Source organism: Vanessa cardui, chromosome 10 (genome assembly GCF_905220365.1).
Source record: "Vanessa cardui chromosome 10, ilVanCard2.1, whole genome shotgun sequence".
Taxonomy (NCBI): domain Eukaryota; kingdom Metazoa; phylum Arthropoda; class Insecta; order Lepidoptera; family Nymphalidae; genus Vanessa; species Vanessa cardui.
Genome location: NC_061132.1, coordinates 8,079,011 through 8,095,590, shown reverse-complemented (window position 1 = coordinate 8,095,590; position 16,580 = coordinate 8,079,011). Strand labels below are relative to the sequence as shown.

At 30.4% G+C, this 16,580-nt stretch overlaps 5 protein-coding genes across 7 annotated transcripts in view; 3 read left to right on the top strand and 2 right to left on the bottom strand.

Moving 5' to 3' along the window:
• LOC124532810 (flotillin-2) overlaps positions 1-7,370 on the bottom strand; it is a 287,470-nt gene extending 280,100 nt beyond the window's left edge. Inside the window, exon 1 of the mRNA XM_047107886.1 lies at positions 7,126-7,370. Within this exon, the coding sequence (XP_046963842.1) occupies positions 7,126-7,174 (49 nt within the window). The 5' untranslated portion in view covers positions 7,175-7,370. The remainder of the gene's footprint in view (positions 1-7,125) is intronic.
• On the top strand, positions 640-7,104 carry LOC124532801 (glucose dehydrogenase [FAD, quinone]-like). 3 transcript variants are annotated; one of them, XR_006966671.1, is made up of 6 exons: positions 640-1,063; positions 2,336-2,563; positions 4,087-4,219; positions 4,869-4,988; positions 5,087-6,425; positions 6,696-7,103. XR_006966671.1 is itself a non-coding variant. In XM_047107875.1 (5 exons), the coding sequence occupies exons 1-5, from the start codon at positions 763-765 to the stop codon at positions 6,324-6,326; spliced, it is 2,022 nt and encodes a 673-aa protein (XP_046963831.1). In that variant the 5' UTR covers positions 640-762; the 3' UTR covers positions 6,327-7,104. The 3 variants fall into 3 exon arrangements, 2 of the variants coding, with proteins under 2 accessions (XP_046963831.1, XP_046963832.1); XM_047107875.1 differs by having other exon boundaries at positions 5,087-7,104; XM_047107876.1 differs by lacking the exon at positions 4,869-4,988 and having other exon boundaries at positions 5,087-7,104.
• A 399-nt stretch (positions 7,371-7,769) lies between the features above and the next one.
• LOC124532811 (serine/threonine-protein phosphatase 4 catalytic subunit) lies at positions 7,770-11,954 on the top strand. The gene is made up of 7 exons (XM_047107889.1): positions 7,770-7,923; positions 8,076-8,250; positions 9,353-9,505; positions 9,611-9,729; positions 9,891-10,072; positions 10,512-10,701; positions 10,919-11,954. The coding sequence occupies exons 2-7, from the start codon at positions 8,101-8,103 to the stop codon at positions 11,046-11,048; spliced, it is 924 nt and encodes a 307-aa protein (XP_046963845.1). The 5' UTR covers positions 7,770-7,923; positions 8,076-8,100; the 3' UTR covers positions 11,049-11,954.
• Positions 11,955-12,506: 552 nt separating this feature from the next.
• Positions 12,507-14,371, bottom strand: LOC124532814 (NAD-dependent protein deacylase Sirt4). Its single transcript, XM_047107893.1, has 4 exons — positions 14,011-14,371; positions 13,749-13,939; positions 13,136-13,363; positions 12,507-12,951 (listed from the first exon to the last, which is right to left on the bottom strand). Exons 1-4 carry the CDS (start codon positions 14,171-14,173, stop codon positions 12,619-12,621), a joined length of 915 nt encoding a protein of 304 aa, XP_046963849.1. The 5' UTR covers positions 14,174-14,371; the 3' UTR covers positions 12,507-12,618.
• Positions 14,372-14,747: 376 nt separating this feature from the next.
• Positions 14,748-15,666, top strand: LOC124532815 (elongator complex protein 5). Its single transcript, XM_047107894.1, has one exon. The coding sequence runs from the start codon at positions 14,847-14,849 to the stop codon at positions 15,609-15,611; it is 765 nt and encodes a 254-aa protein (XP_046963850.1). The 5' UTR covers positions 14,748-14,846; the 3' UTR covers positions 15,612-15,666.
• The last annotated feature ends 914 nt before the right edge of the window (positions 15,667-16,580 follow it).

Below are 16,580 nucleotides of genomic sequence, written 5' to 3'. Positions count from 1 at the left end.
ATAATATATATGTTTATAATCATATACTTATCAAATTATAGTCTTCAGACACTTCAATTGCATTATTTTTTTACTAATAAATAAAAATTTAAATTGTTATGAAAAATAATTGGAATGACACATTTTTATCGTAGCTCAGGTTTATTTTTTTAGGAATATTTTACATCCTTTAATATTACATCAGCAAAAAAGTCATATATAAGTTTATTTTATATAAATAAACCGTTTGTATTCAACGCTTTTATCAATGAGTTTAATATCCTATAGTAACCAGGAAAGGCAATGAACTTGAGCTTCAACTGAATATTACTTCAACTTTTACGAAACAGTCAAGAGCGCGAAGTTTATTACGAGAATGTATTACTACAATTATCATAAAAACCTATATATACTCTTAAGATTTGTGAGTCATAAAAATTAAAAACAAAGTTTTTTCTTTCAGTAATAAATATTCTTATTTTGGAACAAATAAAATACAATAATACTGGAATATTTGACAAAAATTTACAATTCACTTTTTTGTCGGTTTTAACGAATCATTTTAATTTGTGTACTTTATATAAAAATTATTACAAGACACCTTTTTGCATAAGTTTGACGACCTTATAAAAAAAACGGTCTCGCAAATTACACGGAACCCTAAAACATTATAACCAGTTGTTGGCTTTTAAAAATCAGCGCTAAGTCGAGAGTCTTATTTTAGTCACTGACTTGAGTGGATCCAAGTGATTCCTAAATAAAAAAAAATCTAGTCAAATTAATATGGAAGGAATAATATTAGTGTTAAGTGTTATATTATTCTTAAGTAATAAAGAAACAGTAACGGCATATCGAGAAGATTTCTATAATGAAGGTATTGTTTCCGACGAGTACGCCCAACCAGTGGCGTGCGAGGAATACTGCAATCATGAATATAAAAAAATACAAAAGAGGGAAGATAAATTTTCAACGCCCATTAGAAGTAGGATCGTTGAAACTATGTTGAAGGCTCCAATGTTCGCATTCAACAGATCTGAACCGAACATATTCTCAGCATTCAGAGATAATTACGATTTACCTTTAGGTAAGTTCGTTGTATATTATAATTGTATTAATAACAATACATTATTGATATTTAATTATTATTAAACGTAAAATAAACATCACAAGCGCATTAAGATCATAACGCATTTATTTTTATAGTTAATAAATCGTTACAACAATTAAATATAAATTATGCATTAGGACGCTTTACTAATGGTCAATATTTAAACTATTTAATATGAATACACCTAGAAATACATATTCAGAACATATAATACACTTAAAAGCTATGTCTGCATATGAAATATCTACAAACGTTATCATAAAATGACGATATTTTTCTTTATTTTAGTAATGTCGTTTCATTATTAAATCGTTTTATTATTAAAAACGCACCTTAACTCATACATTTTCTTAGATGTGATCATTATTAATTAGTCAAAGTAATTTTCTTATACATTTAAATGTAAACTTCATAATGACATAGAAAAGGAAAATCTGTATTGAACTAACGTTTATAACTAAAGCCAATGGTAATTAATATATAAATAATTAAATCAGTGCTATTTTTTATTCTAAATAAAACTCGTCAAAGCAGGAACTAAACAATTATTTATCATACCTCTCCTTACTTACGATTATTCAGCTAATTTTTATGTTATCAGTCCACTTTTTGTTTGCGTTATAAATTATTATAAATGCTCATATTTATTTTATTTTTATGACTGTATCCTTATATGGAACACATAGTAAAATTATAAGGACTGTTAGTTTATAAAAACAGGCTGGGTAGATTGTAAACTGTTTGTTAATTTACACATTAAAATAATCTTTTGAGGTTTAATCTAATTTATCATCTATTTATTACATTTGATGTTGTTAGTTTACTAACGTGTTTAAAATTTAAGTGAAATTTTAATTTTATATTAAAAAAATATGTATCACTCATAATATATCGACAGTTTGCAATCCGGCTCGGTTAAAACGCTGACTATTCATGTATATAGTTTGTGTTTATAATTCATCTCGTGCTTCGCAGTGAAGGAAAACATCGTGAGGAAACTTGCATGTGTCTAATTTCATAGAAATTCTGCCACATGTGTATTCCACAAACTCATATTAGAACAGCGTAGTGGAATATGTTCCAAACCTTCTCCTCAAAGGGAGAGGAGGCCTTAGGCCAGCTGTGGAAAATTTACAGGCCAGATTCATTACAAGCCAGCGGTACATAAGATCGTCTAGCAACATATTTTCCTGATTTATTTGAATACAAAACTCACATCTACAAGTAACCATTAAATTTTGTTGACAGAATTTAAAGGACCTCTTAAAGAATACGATTTCATAGTAGTCGGTGCGGGTTCAGCGGGAAGTGTTCTCGCTTCACGGCTCAGCGAAGGACGGAAAGCTTCCGTTTTATTATTAGAAGCGGGACAGGGCGAGGCTTATCTAACAGGAGTACCGATTTTAGCTCCATTATTGCAACAAACAACGTACATGTGGCCATATTTGATGGAACACCAACCTGGAGTCTGTATGGGTAAGTGCTCTTTACAGTAACATCTTAAGTACAATTAATGTAAATGCGAAAATGGGTTCTATTATATATTGTTAAAACGGATAATTTAGGGTATATAAACCTGTAAAGGCTCAATAGAGCAACGGTTTACGGGCCGCCTATCGATGTAAAAGTCGCAGGATCGATTCTGACACTTTGGGCTGTTGTCGTACCCACTCCTAACACAAGTGATGTATGATGTGTATGATGAGCTTAGAAGGAGGAGTAAAAAGGAATATTTATATTTTTTTAAATTAATAGTGGGCATTGCCAGTATTCTTTAAAAAAAAATCTATATACCTCACCCACCTCCCTCGCCCCACGCACACACATGCGGAAACTATTTATATATATAATATAAAAATTAAGTTAGTATATTTTTTGTAGCAACCAGTTCTTATTGACCTTAACCGTTAAGACCTTAGTTTTTGTGACTCTATTAAATATTACGAACGAAGAGAACATAATTAATTCATTTCCTATTTAGACGTCGCTTTAAGCGGTCTTTTTATTTCGTAATTACTCTTCACGAATCTCTTCACTAACGACGGCGCTCTCTTCCACGATACACTTGCCTTGGTGTGCGTGAGATGAATATTGTATTACTGAAATAGCAAATTAATGTGTGCATTCCTCACTTATTTGCCAATATTTGACCGATATATGTTTATTTCAAATAATTATGTTTACTTAAACCTAATTTCAACTCATACGTAATGAAGAATTTACTTTCATCACAATTCGCTTACCTTTATCCCATATATTTGGAAAAAGATAATTTGGGAAACTTTGCTCGATACTACCCCTCCTTGGGAATGCTTCTAATAATATAACCCATTACCTGTATACCAGAGCTACTTGAGACGCTTAAATACTCAAGTTGAGTTGATAGTTTCGCTTAAATAAAATTCCTTTTGTACGGACCCCACACACAACTTGATAGGGTAGCTTTATGCTTCAATACGAGAACAGCATAAGCATCAGTTTTTTGTAATGAGAAAAATGAATCTATTTTTTATAAAATTATACGTTAAATTTGCATAATGCTACATTTTTCCGCGAAATATGCGAGGCGAAGGAAACATTTCATAACTTTCAAATGGGAAGTAAAAAATACTTGTTTTTATGAAGGGTAAATTAAATTCATGTCAGATAAACTGTTCTGTTAAATATATAATAATAATACCAAGGTGAATGACAATGGCACTGCACTAGGCAGCAATGACACAGCTGCGTCGAAATACAGGGGTGCGGAATCATATTCATGCATGCATTATATTTTTTTACGATTTAGGTATGCAGACGTGCAAATGGACCACCTGATGGTAAGTGGTCACCACCACTATAAACATTGGTAGTGTTAGAACGACACTCCATCAACCTTGTAGCAAAAAGCTAAGATATTATGATACTTGTGTCTACTGTTACACTGGGTTACTTACCATTCAAATTAAAAAACTTATTAAAACTAAGGGTACAATCCAATTAAAATGTTTTAATTTTAGGTATGGTAAATGAAAGATGTTTTTGGCCGAGAGGGAAGGCAGTTGGCGGCTCGAGCGTTGTCAACTACATGATTTACACGAGGGGTAACAAAAAGGATTGGGATAGAATCGCAGCTAAAGGGAATTACGGATGGTAAATATGGACAAAATATTATATGCCCGAAGCTTTGCTTGCATAGATAGCTTTTACCATATTTCCAGAATTCAACTTAATTTACTCTTATAGCAAGCAAGTCTTGAAGAGTCTTCGTTCCTCTTGAGTTGCGTTAATTTCAGATGTCCTCGAATAACAGAACACAAGCAATTATTATTTTATTTATATATTTTTGCGCATAAGTATGCTTCTGGTAACGGATGCCCGAAGCAAATATGCGCAAAATATTTTGCACATGTTATACGGCAGTTAGGTTGATTTTCTTACAACTGCAAACAGAGTAGCGTCAAGAAGTTGTTATTGTTATACTGATATTGGCGAATAGCGAATTTAAATATAGAACATATTACTTAATTTTTGGTCTTATTAGTAATGTGTAATTTTGATTATTGTTTCATTATTTGCTTTTTTTATCTCCATTGATCTCATTCGATCTTTACCACATTTATCAGTTTCATTAATAATGTATGTCTATACTATTTTCAGCTATCTAACATGATATGACTGTTATTTTCCCCTTCACTATTTGGTTGATTTTCTAATGAATTATTTAAACATAAGTGAAAGACGCAATTTGAAACAAATATACACTTTTATTGTAGAAATTATATATATGTTTTATTTATAGGTCATATGACAATGTAACTGCTTATTATATTAAATCGGAGCGAGCAAATCTCCGAGAATTTAGAGATTCGCCTTGGCACGGCAGGAATGGTGAACTAACTGTAGAGGATATTCCATTCCGGTAATAATAATAAATAATAATCTTTTTCAACAAATTAAAATCTATTTCACTAAATCGATTTCAAAATACAAAATATAAAAGTAATTGTTTATTTCTAGGTCAAAATTATCAAAAGCTTTTCTAGACGCTGCAAAGTTCTTAGGAAACAGACGAGTTGATTATAATAGTGCCGACAGTTTCGGTTTTAATCACATTCAAGCAACCATCAGTCGTGGTTTACGGATGAGTAGCGCTAAGGCGTTTTTACATACTAAAAAGAAAAGAAAAAACTTACACATACTAACTAACAGCCAAGTCATTAGGGTACTGATTGATCCACAAAGCAAAACAGCTACAGGTGTCGAATTTATGAGGAACGGACAGAGATACAAAATACGTGCTACAAAAGAAGTTATTCTTTCAGCGGGTCCTATTGAATCTCCACATTTACTTATGTTATCAGGTATCGGTCCTAAAGAACATTTAGAATCTATGGGCATTCCCGTGATACAAAATCTCAAAGTCGGAGAATCCCTATACGACCACATAACCTTTCCTTCCATTGTATTTACTTTAAACTCGACAAGGCTAACACTAGTTGAAAGAAAAATAGCTAACATTGAAAATATGGTACAGTATACTCAATTTGGAGACGGACCCTTTTCATCCTTAGCTGGAATTGAAACTATTGGATATATCAAAACTAACGTATCTGATGAGAAAGAGGATTTTCCTGATTTGGAACTATTCGAAGGATGCGCTTCGTTTTCTTCAGATGAAGGTAGTGCTGTAGCCAGAGGAATTCATATGGCCGACTGGCTATACAAAGATGTGTACAAACCGATAGAAGATGTTGAAAGCTTTACAGTACTTTTTATGTTATTACATCCGAAATCGAAAGGATACCTGAGACTCAGATCAAAAAATCCCTTTGAATATCCAAAGTTGTACGGTAATTATTTGACTCATCCGAAAGACGTTGCAACAATGATAGCCGGTATACGATATGTTATACGGATGGTTAATACGCCGCCTTTTCAGAAGTATGGCGCGACTTTGTATACGAAAAAATTTCCAAATTGTAAGCAGTTTGATTTTGGCACAGACAGTTATTGGGAATGTGCTATTAGAACGGTTACAATGACCCTTCACCACCAGATCTCCACGTGTAAAATGGGTCCTGCATGGGATCCCGAAGCAGTAGTAGACCCGGAATTACGTGTATACGGAATAAAAAAATTACGAGTGGCAGATAGCAGCATTATACCAAACACCATAGCGGCGCACACAAATGCACCAGCTATTATGATTGGCGAGAAATGTGCAGATATGATAAAAAATACATGGGCTTTGAATTAAATTTACGGGTACTGCTAGAATAATATACATAATTATATTGTAAGATGACGTCATGCCTTTTATTTATCATGAACACTTATTTACAACCGACGTTTAACAGTACGTGTAGGTATTTGCTTCCTAATCTTCATTTCGCGATAAGTTCTGACTGGTTCTGAGCTAACACTTCATATTATCTTAAAATAATACATTGTCACTGTTCAATAAAGATAAAATAAAAAGGGGATCCTTAAAACTATTCAAACGCTATTAATAGCCTATATCTGGGCTATACATCTTATTTTTAGATGTCGATATACTAAACAGGTAGAACACAGTGATACGAACTCTTGAAATAGTTTTAATACTAATTTACATTTTATATCGCAGCGAGCATAAGGACGTGACGACCACAGCTAAATAGGAACACACGATTGTTCTAACGAAAATTTCATTCATACCTATTATTTCAAAATTGCATATCTATACATATAAAAACACTCATGCAGTTTTTTGCAATATATATTATGAATATTTATATGTCATGCTTCCGAAAATAAGAACTAAGGAGACGCTAACATGTAGGTAAGTAGCATTAGTTGAATTTTAAATCATAAATTAAACGATGGCCTTGTAGTCCAGTTCATGTATGGGAAAAATTATGGTTTTATGCAGAACATTAATGATGACACATCACTTATCTTAACAGTTTAATCTCCTGTAATCGAGCTTAAAACAATATTTGTTCAAGTATTATTAGGTTACTGTTTTATTCCCTGAATAATATATGTACGAACGAGGAAAACATTTATAATCGTACCTGATACTATTAGCGCCTCATTCGGGCCCACGGTGTGTATATTTCCCATATTCTTGAAAAACAAATGCACTTCACAAAACCACTAATCAATATACACTAAATCGATATTATTTACAACAATAAAACCCGCGCCGATGGAGTACACAATATTTGACAAGTAGAAAACAACAATAACATACACATTACACACACGACGATAATTTTTATTACACAATATTCCGTCACCGTCAACTGTCAGAAAAGTTTGTGCTGCGCGCGCCGATTACGAATTCGGGTACAGGTAACAACCAGCACCACACGTTTGTCACAGGCAACTTTTATCAAATTAACGAAATAAAAAATATATATTAAAAGCTTACACATTTATTTTCAATTATAGTCATCGGATACTGTTTCATTTATATATTGTTAGTCTTGTAGCTCTAGCAACATGTTTTGTTAAAGCACTGTTTAAAAAAATATATATAATGTATGAAGTATCATCATCAAGAGATCATTAATTTCGTTGAAGAATTTTCCATAAATAATGATTAAAATACTAACTAATTCTTAAATATCATCTTCGGTTTTAAATCATTCAAATTATTTATTCAAATACAAGCAAACCTTTTTTTTTCATTTACAGCGTTATTTGTGTCTATTTTCTATTATCTGTATTTATGAATCTATACTGTATACTCTATTGCTTCTATAAGATCTCCAATCTCTATGAATAAATGATAATTTGTGATTGTTTGTAGGACAAATAATAGATATTGCTAATGGTTATATTATAAAAACGAAGTGAAAATTCTATTTGTAAGTATCCCATATTTGCAATCATAAAATACACTTTAGTTGCGTTATAAAATCTTCTCATACATCGAGTCAGTTGACACCATTGTTATGCAAAACGAAGGAAGCAATGATATTAGTACCCTCTTTTCGATTTACGTTTTCAATATTTGCAGATTTAGCTCATTATAATTTGCAACGATGTCTGATACGAGTGATTTAGACCGTCAAATCGAACAATTGAAAAGATGTGAGATTATAATGGAGGCAGAGGTTAAAGCCCTCTGTGCGAAAGCCCGCGAGATCCTTGTTGAAGAGAGCAACGTCCAACGAGTCGACTCTCCTGTCACGGTATATTATATGACCTCAATCCTACAAACTATAACATGGAAAACAGGTTGCAAATAATTAATACATATTAAAAAAACATTATGATTGTATAATAATAAATGAGTTGCCCTGCAAAGTAACATGTGCAAGTCAAACTTTTCAAACGTACATCAATATCTCACCTCTATTGTTTGAAAAGTGCTTTCTCCCTTTTTTAAAACTATGACTTCTGTCTAGGTCTGAATTTGTCACAGTAGTATAAAGTTTTGCTATATATATTTAATAAATTTAATTTTAAATGTAGTCCAAAGATGATACAAATTTAAACCAACTGTATCTTCCTATTTATTTATTTTGGGTGTGGACTTTAATAAAAAAGAATATTCATGACTAGATGGTAAGTATATACATATTGTAGTTGTTGCAAATATGCTTTGTGTCTTACAAATAATGTACTATTTTTATAGAATATAATGTATCTCTGTCAAATTTCATTCAAATCCAATCCACATTTCTGACATGATCGAGTAACAATCATTGATCCATCAAAACTATAGCATTTATAATATTAAAAAGATACTTTTTGATGATATACTCGATTCGGTCTAATTTCAAAATTCAAAATATTTTTTTAAGAACTTGTTCTAAACAAAAACTGATGTATAAATGTTCGAAAAAATTATTAGTACATGTTGTTCCTCTCAAATTATTATCTAAATCATAATTATTACTGCATGGCTTACTACCAAAGCCTTAGCTTTTTGCAAAATTGTCTGCGACTTTGGGATCTATCACTCAACAGATGTTTTTTTAAGCATCAATGTCTATGGGCAGCCTTTTGATTTTTGCCTTTATTTTAGATGGTGGCCTTTCTTCCTACTTATAATAAAAAAATTATGCATAAAGTGTAAACAATTGTTTTGCCAAATTTAAAAATAAATTGAATCAAGTTATAAAAATTTTATGATATATTTTATTAATTCAATGGGGGATAACAAAACTTTATACTATCATTTATCTATGTTAAATGTTGTTTTTTGGAGAATTTATGTATAGTCTGTTTTTTAAGGTAGTTTAACTGATGGAATTTTTTAATCAACAATTAAAAATAACATTATTTCAGGTGTGTGGAGATATTCATGGTCAATTCTATGATCTCAAAGAACTCTTTAAAGTTGGTGGAGATGTACCAGAGACCAACTATTTATTTATGGGTGACTTTGTGGACAGAGGATTTTACTCAGTTGAAACATTCTTATTATTACTAGCATTGAAAGTAAGGCGGAAAATAAATATAAATTTATATTGAGATATATTTTTTTCTTAAATAGTAAAATGGGTTCTTGACTTACATATAATCAATTTTTTCAAAATTGTCTAGGTTCGTTATCCAGATCGCATAACCTTGATAAGAGGCAATCATGAGTCAAGACAGATAACACAAGTATATGGGTTTTATGATGAATGTTTAAGGAAATATGGATCTATTACTGTCTGGAGGTAAAACTTACTTTAACATACTAACAATTTTTATTGCTTTCAAACAATATCATTCTAAATGAAAACATTATATTTAGTTTGTGGATTACTAAATTTAAAAAGCTATTTAAAAATTAAGATTTAATACAAATTTAGTTACATTATAATCATTTATTTTCCAGATATTGCACTGAAATATTTGACTATCTATCATTATCGGCTATCATTGATGGAAGAATATTCTGTGTTCATGGTGGGTTGAGCCCTTCAATACATACATTAGACCAGATAAGAACCATCGATCGCAAACAAGAAGTACCTCATGATGGAGCTATGTGCGATTTGCTGTGGAGTGACCCTGAAGGTATATAATTTTTTAAGATTTGAACACTATATGCATATCAATACTTATATACTTCTAAGAAAACATAAATGAAACACATGACTGAAGGGCATATTATATGTGAACTTAAATATACTATCTAATGATAAATGTAACCAAAACCCTCATACAAACTCGAGAAACTATGCTAACTAAACTAAGTAGTAAACTGTAAACCATATGGCGTCTGACCAAAAGTTAACCCTTGGTTGACCACAATATTTAGTAAGATTGACTTTGAAATAAGCTTAATAAAATACAACATTTTTATAAAAATAATATTGTTCGAAAACTAACTTATTTTAAATTGAAATGTTATTTAACAAACACAAGATTTAGTTTTTCCCACATAGTGTGTAACTAGTCTATAGAATAATTTATAACTACATATTACTTTTATTGTATAATTTTTAACTTTTAGACACACAAGGTTGGGGAGTGTCACCGAGAGGTGCTGGCTACCTGTTTGGTTCAGATGTGGTTGCTCAATTCAACGTGGCCAATGATATTGATATGATTTGCCGTGCTCACCAACTTGTTATGGAAGGTTTCAAGTGGCACTTTAATGAGACTGTCCTTACTGTGTGGTCTGCGCCCAACTATTGTTACAGGTATAAAGTATAGAATTAGTTTATCAAAGATTCAAGCATTTTATATTTTTTAGGATGCATATTAATACTATATAATTAAAAGTCTCCCAAGTTTTTAAAATTAATATTAGTATATTTTAAATAACCAATCCATCTTTATCTTAACCATCTTTAAATGTTATTATGGAAAGGAAAGATTAAATGAGAGTTGTGTGGTATATATATATTTTTTTAACAGATGCGGCAATGTAGCTGCTATATTAGAACTGAACGAGAGTCTTCAAAGAGAATTCACAATATTTGAAGCGGCCCCTCAGGAGGCTCGAGGTGTGCCCTCTAAAAAGCCTCAAGCAGACTACTTCTTATAATGTTACCTCCAATAGACAATTCTGATCCTCGTTTAGTATTACAGTTTTATTGTAGTGACAAAACATTACAAATTGAAAGTAATTCATTGTGATGTCAAGACTGCTGCGTTGCAATTTGTATGTGTTTATGATGAAGTTCTGTGGAAATTAACTGATAACTGAAAACAATAGTGACACAAGCATTTGAATTAGGGATATTTTTAAATGTGTTACAAATCAATTATGGTTTAGTAAAAACTTAATGATCAAAAAGTTTTTTTAATGTTTATAAGAAATATGTGAAATTGAAAAAATATGAAATATAAGTAAGATATCAAAATAAACCTGGCCTATTTAAGAACAACATTATAATAATGTGGCCTCATAACCAATTACAAAAAAATATTACTTGAAATATGGACATAGAGACTGCACCAAGCGATAGTCTCATAAAATTGACTACTCTCCAAAGACCCCAAGCGACCTTGTTGCCCTGGTTGTCTCTTTTCTGTACGACGTAATGACGACGGCGCAGAAGAATAATGGTTGCACTATTGCTCTGTTTCCTTCACACTTTTCGTCCTCCATTAACTTCACACATTGATATAAGTTATTTGACTTTTGTGTTATTGTGAAGTCTGTATGTTCCTTATTTGTTAAGAGTTTTTTCAATAATTCTCATCACTGCCATAAACTAAGTGTTTATGTACGAAAAGTATTTCAAAAATTCTTATAATTGTAAGGATGAAAATGTTATTCTAATAAATTTGCAGTGATAAAATTAATAGGATTTTCAGCTATTTTAAAAAAAAGAGGTATATGAGTTACATGCATAACCTCATGTGGTATAGGACTACATGTTTAAGGTGTAATAACTCATTTACATGACCAATATGACGGCAAAGTTTGTGGACAAGTTTTTTTTTTAATAAGGATAGGCTTTAAATAAGTTAATGTTCTTTATTTGTTTTAGATATAAATAAAATAATTAAAATAAAATCTTTGGATTAAAATGTATGTCCAAGTTCATCAATCTTAATCTACCAATGTAAGAATTATTTACATCTATAATTTATGAATACCAAAGCATGGCACAATAATTGAAAACACTCTGTTAATGTTGTGCTTCACATTTTATTACCCTTTTTGACAAGTTTCTAAGCATAAATGATAAGCCTTTTTCTCTAATTAATTAATACTTAAAAAAGTGTTTCAATAGCCTTAGAATGATCTCACTGTCTCAATTTTTAACATCTTTGATTTGAATGTAATTTAACAATTTTAATTTTACTTTTTTTTATCTTTATAAGACTCCATTTTCATTTGTGAAAAAAAATAGCATAGTGACGCTCAAATGTAATTATGCTATTTTTTTACAATAGTAATAGTATAAAGTCAATAATTTTGGTCAGTACTAATTGATTTATAAATTATCAATTTGTATTAATTCTTGCTTTTATAATCAATTAAAACAAGATATTATTTAACAATTGTTTTCATTTTATTTAAAATCATTTAACAGTCTAATAAAACCATCTTACAAATATGAGGTAATGTATCACAAACTTTCAATGGATAAAATTATATAACATCAACTAGTTTTGTTAATAGAATTACACAGATCTGTCAAAATTTCACCACACTTTGTTGATATCTTTAAATCTACTATGTCATCTGCTCTTGTTGGTCCTATATTTAACACAGCTATCTTCTTGTTTTCCTCTTTTGCTTGTAAAATTATTCTGTAGCTAGAATAAACAGTTAGACTTGATCCTAAAACAAACACAGCATCACTGGCTGACACTTGATGTCTCACTTGCTCCACTCTCTCTTTGGGAACATTGTCACCAAAAAATACAATATCCGGTTTAAGTGGGCCTTCACATTTAGGACATAGTGGTGCTTGGAATCTGTCAACCTGTTCCTGCAATGTATATTTTTATTATCAATTTATTGTTTTGTAATAACATAATCATATAAATAATGTGGTAATAACTATCTCAAAGGAACTCATATTTTTTTCATAGAACACAGACTATGATTGAGGATTCATTGGATATGTATCAAGATTTCAATATATTAACATACATAAAATATTTAATTTATACCTTAGACAAATCTACATCTCCATCAGGTCTAATCATGTTAAAGCTGCTTTCCATGCCAGGATTATTTTTAAGCAAGATCTCTTGTAGTTTGAATCGATCTATTTCATAAGGACATTTCATACATTTCACAATATAACCAGTTCCATGAAGTTCTATAACATTTTCTGAACCAGCCTTGTGATGCAATCTATCTACATTTTGGGTCACAATTGCTGTTACTTTGCCCGCCTTAAAAGTTACATTTTAATTAGAGTTCACTTTATATTGCTTTAATACATAATGTACCTAAACAATCAATTTTATATATAATACAAGCAATTATGTATAAAATTAAACTTAATACAGATACAAAAGAAGAAATTATAATATAAATAAATACATACATTAAGTAATGCAAATATTACTTAATAAAATGTTTTCTTTAGTCTCAAAACCAATATTGCCATTAAATATGTCAATTAGGTAAATAATTACTGACACACTACTATATGTCTAGATAACATAACCATAACTATCAGAATAATCTAAACTTTGAAATGCATTAATTCCAATAGTTTCAATATTAAAATAAAAAAATGAAACTATAATTAACATTACCTAATTTCTTGGTTACCTTTTCCAAATCTCTTATGGAATAATGTGTGGCATTTGGTTGCACTGAACTGAACCTTGGCCAACCAACAAAATTCCTCGCCCAATATCTTTGTCTTACTTTTGGATACCTGACAAAATCTTGATATTGAATAGGTTTATGATTTGAACGTGCATAAAGACCAACTTCTTCGGATCGATAATCGGGAATGCCTATAATTTGAAATAAATTAAATAAAGTAATTAAAATGTATGTTTTAATATCAATATTGGGGCTAATATACCTGATTCTGTAGATATTCCCGCGCCTGTTAAAATAAGAAGCCTATCATGTCTTTGCAAATATTCACGCAGTTTATGGAAATCTTCTTGATCTGGAGGTTTATACGCTGGCACATAAGCTATTTGGCGAAGTAACGTTTTATATTGCACAACTCTATTAAGCATGATTAAGATTTTAAGATATAACTTTAACTTAAATTAAAAATTCTTTAGTTTTTGAACTAATAAAAATTTTGAATTGTGTTAATAAATTACGAGTATATCTGTGTAATCTCTATAATTGTATTTACATCTTGGATATATATTTGATTTAAATTAAAAAAATATTATGGTTTCATACATACTACATAATATTTGCTTAACGTCAATAATTATTGTAAAATTGCCAATGACAATGACTGATCATTTCAGCAATGACACTCAGCTCATTATAGGTAATAAATAATATATTTATACAGAGAACATAATCACTATGTTTTATATATTGAAAGGTATAACCAAAACTACCCGTTCCAAACTAAAACGTTTATTAAACCTTTATTTCGTTACATATATGATTATGTTAATTAAGGCGTAGTACGCTAATAACTTCCATAAGGCCTGATAATTTCCGACTTCTTCAAAATCATCTTCATATATCAACAGTGAAAATCATTTCCGAAATATTTTCACTACCGAAAATACCCTATTACTCGTTACCTATTACCTAACTTGGTTCTGGTTGTTACATTTCCATACCTACATCATTTGGCAGTAGCGTTTAAATGTCAATTTGACAAAGTTGACATGTGATTATTTTGAGGTTACTTATTTTATCGTATATTGTTTGTTTATTAATATGTCTATATTCAAACTGAAAACTGTTTCTACACTTCTGATTGAAGATGACTGTAATAAAAATATACTTCCCATACTTACAGAACTGACTGATAACACAGATTGTATTTTTAAAATATTTTGTTATGAGCAACCTTTACATTGTTGGCAAAGTATTTTTAAAGATAAATCTGTCCAATGCTTTAAAGGATTTCAAAAAGAGGATTGCACTCGAATAACAGACAAAAGCAAGAAGGTTATTTGCATTATAGATTCAGTAAACCAAATGGCATTAGACATGAGTTGGGATGAATGCTTAAGAAACATAAAAAACCTACAGAATGATGGCAATATAATAAAATTAATAATAGTACTACATACAGATTGCATTCCAAACAGTTCTAAATTGCGTGTTAATTTAAATCACATAGCAAATGGTATAATAACATATGATAGTAAAAATTGTAACAAAGTATCAATTCAAATAAAGAAGAATGGTAAATTTTTCAAGAGCGAAGAAATGGTATCTTATGACAGCACAACATCTACATTAAAACTAACACCAATTGTGAAGGCTGACAAGAAAGTTGAAGAGCCAGAAAAAATATCACCTGCTAATCTCACCACTTTCAAAATAGAAATGGATCAGACACAACAATTAGAAAAACATAAACTAAAATTACCATACATGAGTAAAATAAAAGAAGGACAAGGAAAGGTTTATTATGAACCTGATGCAGTTGATGACTGGGATGATGAAGATCCAGATGATGATCTTGATATATAAAAATATTAAAATATATTTTGTGTTAATTATTTAAGAAATATATGCCTGCTGTTTACTTTTTATTTAATTTTACATTGTATATTATTAAAAGTTAGTCAATCAATCAAAAATATTCAATAAACCCGTGCAGAACAGTGCATTAAAAAAGACAGTTATTTTGAATATTTTGTGATTGTCATGGCTGGTCAACTCACACTGTTTTTTCTCTTGATAATAGATCATAAAATCAATTTGAGCCCTTAAAAACAGTTGTCAGTAGTTTAACAAATATACTTGAATAATGAAATATAACGTAGGAGCCAATGTAATCAGATCTATAAGTATCAACATGATAGGTACTATAACTTTATAGAACTTGTGTATTGTCAATGTAAGAACATTAACTTCAACCTTATTTTACCTTTTGCCAGTAGAATTGCCTTGGTTAACAACAAAACAAGTAGCATACAGTATCAAAAAGCTATTTCGCATTGTTAGGTATGTTGAAAATAGTAACTACTGAGTTTCTTGCCGGTTCTTCTCGGTAGAATCTACTTTCCGAACCGGTGGCACTTTCACTTAATTGTTAATTAGCGATTCAAAAGAGCTTGTAAAAGCGCACTTGAATAAAGTTTATTTTAAATTCTTAGAAAAGTAGATGCCAAGGAAATTACCATACACAAAGACTTTTACATAGAAACTTAGTGTGTCAGCCAATGATGTTGTAGTAAACAGATATGTTATTAACGCGCAAAAAGTAAAGACTAGAAAACGTCCTAATTGGGACGTTTGCCTTTAGTTGTTTTACGTAGTAATACGTTATAATACATCATAATTACGGAGTAATACGTTTTGCGTAATTAAAACATCTAGTTATCCCTTTTACTTATTTTTATCAAGCTATCCTTTTTACTTTTAACGAAATGTAAAAATAAACGGTTCCCGGCGCGGCACACTTTTTCTGTTGTTTAGTATGGATATAATATATGT